The 12,043-nt window shown below is 39.5% G+C and overlaps 1 protein-coding gene across 2 annotated transcripts in view; it reads right to left on the reverse strand.

Moving 5' to 3' along the window:
* LOC107597397 (sarcoplasmic/endoplasmic reticulum calcium ATPase 1-like) overlaps positions 1-3,076 on the reverse strand; it is a 60,977-nt gene extending 57,901 nt beyond the window's left edge. For both annotated transcript variants that reach the window (XM_016288443.1, XM_016288454.1), the window contains exon 1: positions 2,732-3,076. In XM_016288443.1, coding sequence (XP_016143929.1) covers positions 2,732-2,849 — 118 coding nt within the window. In that variant the 5' untranslated portion in view covers positions 2,850-3,076. The remainder of the gene's footprint in view (positions 1-2,731) is intronic.
* Between the last annotated feature and the right edge of the window lie 8,967 nt (positions 3,077-12,043).

Raw genomic sequence — 12,043 nt, forward strand, 5'->3', positions numbered from 1 at the left:
AATAACCGAAATGAACATCCCTAATGTACAGTGCAAAGTTCAACCGCAAAACTGTTTATACTGCTATTAGTATGTGATGCCGAAGTCTGTATGTTCTAGTCATATATCATTACAAGGAATGTTGCTGTAACTTTATAAGGGATTTCCCAAAGAACAGAAAGAGAGGAATGGCAGATGTTTTCTGATGGATTCTGATGTTGGATGCATCATGCAAAAGTCTGTGTCAGAATTACCTCTGGGGGGAAAAAAGACATGTGGGTACTAATATACAATAATGATTAATGGCTTAATGGTAAACAAAACCTCCTGTTCGCCTGCATTAATAACGTGCCAGCGTGTCAGAATAATCTCAAAAGGGTTTGGAGCATTTCCCACCCACACACACACAAAACAAACACAGAGGTTTTGGACAAAAGCACTCTGTTACATACACAAAATGCATATAAACAACAGGGTGAGACAAAATTTGAAAAGAAAAAGTCTACCAGAGAACACAGGCAAACTACTTGGAAGTGAAAAAGTCAAAAGGCATCACTGTTCATAGCAACACCTGTCACTTTAAAGCTCAACATTAAATTGTGATTACACAACTTTGATTAATAAATGCATATATGAATGCATTTAGAAAGCAGCTATATACATAGTACACAAAACTGCAAACCGACTAATTCACAGCAATTGCTAAACACTGGGTGCAATAAGGTCAAAGAGGGAAGGGTATTCCCTGCGGCATTCAGCTGCATATCAAACAGGAAGTTGACAGCTCAAAGCGAGAGAGACATCATCTACAACAAGATGTTACTTTTTCCATTAAGTAAACGTCGGCCTCAGGGCTGCTATGATGTCTCAACCAAATCCTGTTACAAAACATCTCTAGCCAGACACAAACTACCATGCAAATATCCACTCCACTGTTTACTGTATCTTGCACATTTGTGTGGTTGGAGTTGTTGCAAAGGACATTTCCTCGGGATCAATTCATACCTAATCTTTGTCCATCTTAAAGAGGAACCTTCTTCAAACATCTAATGTCGTCGAGCAGTCCTATACAACAAAGAATGCCCAGCTAAAATTGAGTATTGCTGAGTGTGTATGTAATGAGTTAATGTGTCTGTCACTTTATCTGACCCAAGTGGAAAGTCACGGGACGTTGTGTTATGCAGCAGTAGAGTCTGCAGGGAGATCTGATGCGATGGGGATTCTTTATTAATTGCTGATGGGTTGTCACACTGACACTAGCTCATTCTGTAATAAATGACAGTTGATACGATATCTTCTGTATGCTCATTTGGAAGTGTCACTGTTCTTATTTGAATATCAAGCATTAAGTTATTGTATGAACAAATGTGTTAGTGGCAAATGTGTAATGCGTCAAAGTGCAATTCTGTCATGGAGATTGACATGATAAGCAACAACAGCAAGTTAAATTGCTTTTCAAAAACTTTCTGACAAAGTGTTCAGAGTCACTGCTGTCAAGTGTAAGATTACACATCAGAAAAACTATATAGATAGAAAGAAGCTATGCCTGAGTAACCTGGGTATCAAAACCATGACATATGGGACAAACACACTTTCATGCTTGTTCATGTCATTATATGATGCTCTCAATTCTCGACCCTCCAAAATAAATAATGCGATGCACAGCTGTGAACCGAATAAATAAAGCTTCTAGTGCCACTTCAGATGACAGAAAAAAATTTGTAAGGTTTAAAAAAAAAATATATATATATATATAACGACATGGAAATGTAAAGATTGTTATCTTATTAGATACAAAGCTTGTATTCTTAAGAGCAGCTCACATCCCTTAGTGAAACACAACAGAATATTTTAGTACAGTACAGTCTTACATAACAAAAATAGCCCTTTTTAAGCGTCCTCTGAAACAAACAGTAGTAGGGCAACGTAACCTGACGCGCACTGTTTCTACGTGAACATTTTGTCTCACTGGGGAAGTAGAAAACAGGTTTCTCAAGTTCTATAATACTGGTTACTGGTACATTATCTAGCTCTTTATCTCTTGAAACTAAATTTCCTTTTCAAAGGGAAGGCTATTCACTGCACATGCCTTTGAGCCAAAAACTTCTGTGGCTCAATGAGTGCCTGAGCTGGTGGCTCATAATGAGGGGTGTCTAAAATCCTGCAGGACGTGGACACTTGCATCTCAATCCTGCAAGCCACCTCAACAGACGGTTTTCCACTCTGAGGCTCACGGCCAGGTACATTACAGAGCGCAAATCACTTTGGATTTGCCTGAATTCAAACTAAGGGTCATAAAAGAGGGTGAATGGAAAACGCCGGTCTCGTTGGTCATAATGTCCCATGTCATAAAAGAGAGCAAGGCTGATATGACTTCATGATTATACATTAGTCTACCAAACTATCCATGACTTACAGAAATAAGACATTTCTCTTCATAGTCAGACTTGTGCATAGCACAAGCTTCATAATATGTGCTTATGATGTCAAGGTTACTCTCAGCAAAAGTCCAAAACTTAGAGGCAGTATCATAATTCATCATTTCAGAGATCTCATCAGCAATGGCCCTGATCAAGCTGGAAACTCATCTTCTCCTATTTCTTAAGATTTAATAGAGATAAAAGCCTATGAAAATAAAGAACAACGTTCTTCCGCTGTAGGGAACGCGTGTTCTATGTTCAACTCTACCGGCACGAGTAACGTTAAACGTTAGAAACAGCCGGGTACAGTAAATACACGAGAGCTTACTCACCGTTTGGTCCATATCTTTCAAAATTAATTTTCACTTGTTCCAGCGGGAGTCCAGTGTTTTCGTTCACACCGAAGTTTACTAAAACTTCTGATGTAGATTTAGTGTGGGCGTTTTCCATCTCGAGGAACTGTTTACTACGAGCACTTGAACGGCATGTATTTGAGACAAATGACACCGAGATCACTGACGGGCTGCGGGAAGTGGCCAAATTTCCACCGAGGTGCTTTCAGACCGCCAAGCGGAGGTGGTAGTCTGCGCAGACGTCCACCTGCCCCTTCTGCAAGCCGCCGGTTTGAGCCCCGTGAAGCAGCTGCTCTGTTTGCGCTCGAGCGATGTGAGTGCGTGCGCACGCGCTCCGCGTCCTGTGAAGGTGCGCGAGGTTCCCGCCTCTTTTTCCGTGAGCTCAAGTGTTTGAGCACCGTCTGAGAGCGCTTATTGGCTCGCGTTACCTGAGAGAAGAGAAAGGCAGCAGCTCACGTTCTCGGTGTGTGTGTGTGTGTGTGTGTGTGTGTGTGTATGAACAAGAAAAACCGCCGTAATAGAGAACTGCGCCAACCTAATTTCCGCGTCAGGAGGAGAACAAAACGGTGAGCAGTTTGTCGTGGATGAAGGAAGCTGTCGAGGTGACTCTGAGCGCGTCATCTGTGAGCTTGTCAAACCGTCACAGCTCAAACTTGTGTCAAGATTGCCTCTGAATCGGATTCATATATCTGGAAGATATGAACCATTAACTAACCGTGACATATGAAACAAAAGTATCCACATTGGAGAAGCCTTTGGCATTTACAAACTGCTTTTGCGTTTGATTACTGAATGCATAGATCAGGGCGTAGTGTTTGCAGTATGTAAGGGACTATAGGGATTCGATTAAATAACCTTTCCTTTATTGATTTTTATGTGAATCACAACATTTACTAATATTGCAAACTGCAACATTATCATCAAATTATTCATTTGTGAAGCACTGAGAGCTGCCTCACAAGGAAAACAGTGTAGGCTACTGCACAGAGGGGGAGATGGTTTTAGAACAAGGTGCTCCAGTTCTTTCCTGGCTCATAGTTTCTCATCTGTCCCTGTGCAAAGCCTATATATAGAAAATATACACTGCTAAACTCATGTTAAAACAAGAAACGTTATAGGTTACATCATCCTTGCCTGCAGAAGTGATAGGAGATCTTTGGGAAAATGAAGTAATGGTTAGGTCAAAGCTGGCATCACAAATGAAACTGGCAGCCCCATCTGGCTTGGGTTTTTACCTCTCAGACTGTTTTCACACTTGGTTTGATTGCGTTGTCTGAACCTGAGTTCAGTACCACCAACCTCCCCTGTCCTCGCTGGTCTCTTTTCACATTTCACACGTTTGGGTCGAACCCAAGCAGCAACCTTCCAGTCTCTCTCGTGAAACCAACACGGAAGTGACTAAAATTGCAATTCATCGGCTGGCTCCAAAAGGGAGTCAGTCCCATAGACCTGCCATGTTAAAACGCCCAACTTTACAGCAGAAAAAAATGTGTTTACAGCCTGGTACAAAAAAGGGTTTTGGTCTATATAGCTAATTATAGCTATATAGCCATAATTTTTTTAGAACTCATCTGTTTAAATTATATTAAGCCTTAAAGTTCTGTATAATTAAGGGTGTGGCCACTTGAGTGACAGGTGGATTGCCGCTGCTGTCGCTGCCGTCGAGCTAAGTGGGTGTGGTTTCAGCAACCAGCTCCCACCTCTTTGCCCATTTTCGATTATCCGGGAGTGACGCGAAATATGGATCGTGACAGAGACTAATGCTGTTTTTAATAATGTGATACCAATGCAATAAGTTTAAAGTTAGGGTTAGGGCAGAGGCTTTCAAACTTTTCCCAAACTCCCCTCTTTTTATTTTAATTTACGGAAATGAAGGTGAAGGTTTTGTGGGTGAAGAAATATAAATTTTTGTTGTTTTTGTTTATTTTAAAGTTAAAAAAAAAACATTTTAGGTTATTTTGAAGCCACCTAGTGGGCCCCGGCCCCCTGGTTGAGCACCACTGACTTAGGGGTTAGTGTTTTAGCATTGTGTAGGCAATCACCACACGGCCAATAAAATCTTCCAAACTGGCTACCAGGTGGGCTATGTGCTTAACTGGTTTGGGGGGAAAATGGGCCAGTACAGGCATTGTTAACCAGTACAGTCATTGTCCACCACAATTTCTCATGTACAGTAGTGATTGGAGAAGCGACTCTTTTTGAAACTTTAAATTAATTGTTTTGTAAAGTGATTTACTTGTCCAATGTGCTTGGAAATATTGCACATTAAAAACATTTGCTGGTTAAATCCAGTGCAAAAATATGCTGTACGTATGGCATGTTCTATACAAAACATATCAGTAAACACCAAGAAGTAATTACCAATAAAGTTTAAAGATAAATTATTTGGATATGTCTATTATTCATTTGTAGCATGTATTTGTGTTTGTAACAACAGACAGAGTTACTGAAAAATTGTGAACTTAAATTATAAACTGTAAAATGAAGTACAACTTGCATCGACAAAAGCAACAGAAATATTAATCCATATGTAGCTCTGTCCAATAGTTAAGCTTCTGCAGAGTAATGCTGTCTTAACAAAGCCCTCACAAAGAACACTGTGGATACCCTACTTTAAACCCATTGCCTCTAGAACACAATGTGCTTTTGAGGACTATATTTATCTGAAAATGGCCCAGGTCTCTTTCCACCTATCCAGGTCATAATCAGCTTCCACCCAAGTACAGGAGCTCTGTTTAGACATAAGCTTTATGTGCGGATCTAGGACCAGCTTTTACCGCTGAAAAACATAACCTTCCTCGTTATGTTCAGACGCAAAGGGCAACAGCCCTGTTCTCAATAATGAAGTTCTTAGAAGTTACACTTCATAAATTGAACTTGAAAACAGCCTGCTTTACTTCATCAGCGTACCGCACTGATGATCAATATTCAGACTACTTTCTGCATTTGATCAATTCAGATATTGACTCCCTTCTTGACTCCACATAGAGTTGAATAGAGGCCTCCTTGGGTTAAGCCAGTGGCTTAAGGCAGCACGCTAATGCATATTGATGGATCAGATTGCCTTGATGGAAAGAATGTTAATAGGACATCATTCGCATCATTTGCCACTTCCCATTTTCAACAGTAAATATACAGTATAGGCTATATAGATTAAGCATTGGGTGTGATGCATCTTTTTCAGGTGTTCCATTTAAAGTGACTCAGCATGAAGCTGCAGATATCTCATTATGTTGACAGTTGCAATGGGACAGTTCTCTCCCTTGCCATTTTTTTTAAAGGGGTCATGTTATGCGATTTAAATTTTTCCTTTCTCTTTGAAGTGTTACAATCTCTTGGTGCATAAAGAAGATCTGTAAATTTGCAAAGACTAAAGTCTCAAATCCAAAGAGATATTCTTTATAAAAGTTAAGAGTCAACCACGCCTACCTAAAATGGCTCGTTCTAACACGACCCCACATGTCTACGTCACGATGTGGGAAGATTTGCATAACTCTGCCAAAATGTTCACGCAAAGAAAGAAGGCGTAACTTTTATTCTCGCTGTAGTATTGTTGCTGTCGCCATGTTGTGAAGACGCTGTGTGTTTCATTGTGAAAGCGAAACTACTTTGTTTGGTCTTCCAAAAGAGGACGATATCCACTTCGTCGTGCCTAGAGCTGATCCGTGCTGGTAGCTGAGGAAATACATCAACTTTGCGCTGTGGATCGCCGGATCGGCTTTCACCGTGGACGAAGCGGAGTCCAGCCCGGAGTCGTCACATGTGGTTGCCACAAGCTCACCGGCCACACCGTTCTCAAGCCCGCCGGCCGTTCCTCACTCTAGCCCACCGGCCTCCGCTCACTCAACCCCGCCATGTGTGACGCTGTGTGTTTCGCTATGAAAGCGAAACTACTTTGTTTGGCCTTCCAAAAGAGGACACGACTAGAAATCAGTGGTTAAGTTGTATTTACAACACTGTTCCAGAACAGTTCAACCCAAATATTCAGATGTGTGCAGCACATTTTATGGAGGACTGTTTCCTGATCCTGGTAGAGTAGACTACAATGCCGGCTGTTCTGACTCACAGACTGTAAGTACGTTTTTTTATATTTAAAGGATTTGCCACTGATGATTCAAACGTGAGTTTTGAGCAGTGTAGAGTAGCGCTTGTTGTTTGTCATTTCTCCGATCACAAATGCAGACATGGTTTTATGTTTACGCGGCGCGATGAAACGCATAAAAAGACAGTATAAGTCATTATAATCCATAATTATGTCCCCACTGGATGCAACAAATGCCTCGTTTATAATGGGTTTTTGTCTCATCGCTCCGGCCAGACAGGGCATCACAGTATGGTAGGGGCGTAACATTTCCATCACACGCTTGAGGTATTCGGCCAATCACAACGCACTGGATAGCTGGCCAATCAGAGCACACCTCGCTTTTCAGACCGATGAGCTTTGTAAAAATTGACACGTTTCAGAAAGGCGGGGCATAGAGGAGAAACAATAATGTACAGTATGTGGAAAATAATGTGTTTTTTTAACCTTAAACCGCATAAACACATTTCATTACACCAAATACACAAAATAATGTTCTTTTTAACAACATCATATGACCTCTTTAAAATATATATCATCTGTGATGAAGAAAGTTACCCTAGTCTCATCACTACACATTGACTGCAAATTTATTGGCCACACAATCTCACCACATAAAACCAGTGTGACTGTTTTATTTTTTACATCAAACCCAAGCCACCCTCCCACTAAAGAAGAAAAAATAGAAGGGAGACCCTAGAATGCCAAAGTCCTTACGGAAAGGAAATCCTTCCCCCTTTTCCCTGAATCTTTTACCACACTGGCATACAATGGATGTCTGTGCTAGTTACAGTTTCAGACACCAAATTTTCCACTCTGGTTTTTGAGCCTCCCAGCTGCATTTGCCTTCGAGCCTGGCTGGTCTCACCATCACTTTGCATTATGGAAATCAGTTCCTAAATAGGTTTAATTTTCTTTTTTGTATACCATTGTAGACATACGTTTTTTCCCCCCCCAAAATGGTATCCTCTAGTCTTGTCTCTCTCTTTTCTCATTCTCTTTCATGTGTAAAGAAAGGAATCCACCAATTTGCCATCAACACTAAACATATGTAATAATGCCAAAATATAATTATAAAATAAAAGAAACAATAAGTAATAACTGCCATTATTTTAATTCTCAGCTGTGTCGTGATGGGAGAGAGCCGCTGTGATATCGGCTACAGGCAGACTGTATTGCGGTACCTTCATTGACTTTGACTCAAGGAGATCTGGAGTGAGACTAATCCCCAGACTGCAGCAGCTGCACCTGACACAGAGAAAGAAAGAAAGAATGAGAGAGAGAGAGAAAGAGAGAGATTGTGCCCATGCTAGCATCTCCTACACTCCATCCCAATCAAATACAACGTACTTCATCTTCCTTTCTCTCTTTCTGTTACACACACAGACTCGAAGCACATTACATCTGTGACGCAGTAGTCATTTCACAGGATGGTACCAGGGGATGCCGGTGCACCGTCTGCGAGTCTGCCTGACGGGAATAACAGATGAGAGAGGGAAAAGGGGAGGAGGGAGAAAAAGAGGTTTGCAGAGTAACAATTATGTGCAATCCACTCATATCTAATATCCATTTAAGCCAGTCAGATCACAAATCCAAGGAATATTTTTGACTGGGAATTTAATTCAAATAAAATAAATAAAAATATATAATATAAAGGAGTGAGGGGAAACTAGAGAGAATAAATGAATAACGTGTCTTATAATTTGACATTGTCTGACCTTTTCAAATATTTCCAAGTGTGGTTTATGTTCAAATATGAAAATTTAAACAATGTCAGAGAATACATAAACACTTCATTTATTCTGCCTTTTTTCTTGCTCCATATTATACTTGCACAAATTAGTCACATCTCAGTGCTTTGCCAATCTTCATCTATCAGTCACCAGCTAATGGAATCAAATGGTCTATAATGAACCAATTGCTGTGCAGTGAAAGTTGTTGACTGTTAAAATGCCAGTCAGCCAGGTGGCCTATTGAAGTGACATCACTAAACATAACTTTTTTTTTTTTTTTTCAGAATCAGAGTGAGTTTTATTGCCAGGTATGTTTACACATACAAGGAATTACATACGAGTAAATTATGAATATTTATGTACAAAATTAATGAGCATTCAATGCATCAAAAATGTGTATTTTCCAAATGTCATAAGGCTGCAGATTTTTTTTACAGTTGATATATTTTACATTGTGGTTTTCTGTAGTTCCAGTCATTTTTGCAACATATCTCAGCTGCTGCAGAGTTATCCCTCACTCTGTGAAGGGTTTGTCAGACATGAAGCTTTGTAGTAAGGGCTGTCAGTGCTTCAGCACATGCACTAATGTTCCATGCAAATATAAACCACAGAGTGATGTAAAGTATTTGCAACACAGCAAGAGCAAAAGAGGGAAGGGTGATGTATTGTGTGGGCAAACATTACTGAAATATATTATTTCATAATGCACTGAAATATGATAAAGACTAACCACCAAAAAGCACCTCCATTAAACATGAAAAGAACATCATGGTAAACTCAGCACCAAACAAATCTAGAAATGTAAATTAAATCAACGTTAATTACTCGCATCAAGAGGTACATAGCATGGTGCAGAAGGAAGCATGCATGCAACACTTTGAGTGTTACTTTGAATCAAAATAATTATCCTCTCAGAGGAAAAACAATGAGCAACCTACAGTGAGCGATACTGTACTCCAGAACATGATGTTCTGTATTGGTTGATCTCATCTGTACTTATTGTGTGAAATAATGTGATGCTTATCATTTATCTAACTATATCAGGGCAATAATTTCTTCCCTCCAGCAATCTGTAACTTATCAAATAACAACAATCCAATCAATTTCAGAAAGACGAAATCAAGTCCCTCCCTACATTCATTTTTACATGTGCGAGAAGCAGCTACATGTTTGCATTTGGATTTATTACTGTACATCACAATAAGGAAGAAAATACAATTTACGTTTCATGCCGACTTTAAACAGTTCCAGACTCTTGTACTCTCCTTGTCTTAGAAATGTCTTCAGTCATTCTCAGCCTAAGGTCTGTGAACTTTTTTAACAAATTGTTCATTCAATTGGTCATTTATTTCATCACGGCCATGGTGGGTTTACTTTCCAAGGCATTCTGGGTTGTCAGTCAGCAACAACAACTAAATATAGCTTGTACTGCTGTTTTCTACTCTATTATAGTCTTAATTAGTGTGCACAGGTCTAAACTACTAACTTGATCTTATTTACTTTGTCACTGTGAGAAAAAGATGATAGGGATCAATGCTGTTATGCTAAACAGCTGTAGTTCAGCCTGTCCATTCATTGTATTGGAGTCTGTTTTTATAATAAAGGTAAATACACAAACACTGTTTTTAAGCTGGTGTGCATTGGGAAACTAACTAATAGGGAGAGAAGGAATAGACAGTCAGACTCAGTAAAAGAAAAAAGATAGGGAGAGAGAAGGAACAAACTGAATTGAAAGAGACACAGATGAAGTGGAAAAAGGTCAGCTGAGAGAAAATAAAAGTTAGGCCAGGCAAAATCAGAGATGCAAAGAGAATGTGTGAATGAGAAGTGCAGAAAGAGAGATTGAACTGGAGCTGGTGTCATTGATAGCTCAGCTCCTACTGACAGAATGGCCCAGTGGTAAAGGAAAGGCTTAGGTAGATATCGATTTTGAGAGCAGGCTGGTCTTGATTTACAAAGCCAAAGCTGCTTGAGCTGGCCAGTGTTTTTTTATTTTTATATTTTTATTTATTTATTTTTGGGTGTAAATAAAGGCACACTGCGCTGCCAAAGAAGAAGACAGGCAAAGAAGGGCCTTTCAGAAACAGGCAGAAAGGCAGATACAAAGGATGCAAGGAAATGCAGCACACTAACTGACCGACTAAAATGAATTTGACTTAAACAAATACAGCACTAAATAATACTTTAGTATTATTGTACATGTCCATGTAGCAAAAGATATACAATTCATCATCAGTCTCAATTGTTTAATAAAATGGCTGGTACTACATAAATATCTCTATTAAAGATGCCACTCACCTCCAAGACGCCTGTTTATCATCTTGTTTGTTGGCCAAGTTCAATGAGATTAACAAATGCCATATAAAAGTCACACTGTAATTTCTTTTGTCTAATTACACAAAAAAGTGAAACACAACAAATACGCATATTATATTATATTCATTAAAAGTTAAGGAGGCCATAATAATAATAATGTTCATGTTTATAGAACTTTTCATAAAGCCAGGGACACTTTGTGGAACTAAAACAAAAGAATACCAAAAGAAAGAAAGTACAGTACATAACAGACAGAAATAAAACGTGCTCATGGTCAGTCATATTTGTTCTGATTCTTGAAATATAATTTTATTTTAATTTGAAAGCTCTAGAGTTTTGAAAAACAAACTAAAAACAAACATATATAGCTATAGAGACTGGGACTTATAGGAAACAGATCTGACTCTCTAATTACACTCTACCTCCCTTTGATTACCTGCCCTATGAGCCGAGCACGCTCACATGGGCGACTGATCTCGAAGTTACCCCTTGATGAAGTACCCAAAGAAGAGATCATGTCCAAATGATTAGTGTATCACATTCAGGCTTTTGAGCAGAGTACACACACCTGTCAACTTGTTGCCAGCTTGTTCGGTTCAAGGATCACTGCATTTCTTCTTAAAGGGGTCATATGATGCTATTTTAAAGATCATTATTTTGGGTATTTGGTGTAACAGAATATGTTGACATGCTTTAATGTTTAAAAAACACATTATTTTTCAAATACTGTACATTATTGTAGGTCCTTTATGCCCCGCCGCTCTCAAACGCTTCATTTTCAACAAAGCCCCCTCCTTTGACAAGCGCAGTCTGCTCTGATTGGCCAGCTGACCCAGTGCATTGGGATTGGCCGAACACCACAAGCACACGTCGGAAATGTAATGCCCCTTACCATAATCGCAGCTTCAGCTTTCAAAGTAAATATCAAGACAGAATCGCATCATATGACCCCTTTAAATGCCTCTAATCCTTTTCTGTTTTAAATTTGATGTACTCTTGTGTCTCATTTCCTTTATCCTTTCTCTCCTTCTTTCTCTCTGTAGGTTACGAGTGTTTCTTCAGTCATATCATTTGTAATAAGCAACCGACAGCTGCTTCAGTGAATGTCTTTTTTTCCTTCCTTACTGTCAGCATAGTAACCACTAGAGGTATCTGGCATTA

This window comes from Sinocyclocheilus grahami, unplaced genomic scaffold (assembly GCF_001515645.1).
Source record: "Sinocyclocheilus grahami isolate Dianchi unplaced genomic scaffold, SAMN03320097.WGS_v1.1 scaffold12.1, whole genome shotgun sequence".
Classification (NCBI taxonomy): domain Eukaryota; kingdom Metazoa; phylum Chordata; class Actinopteri; order Cypriniformes; family Cyprinidae; genus Sinocyclocheilus; species Sinocyclocheilus grahami.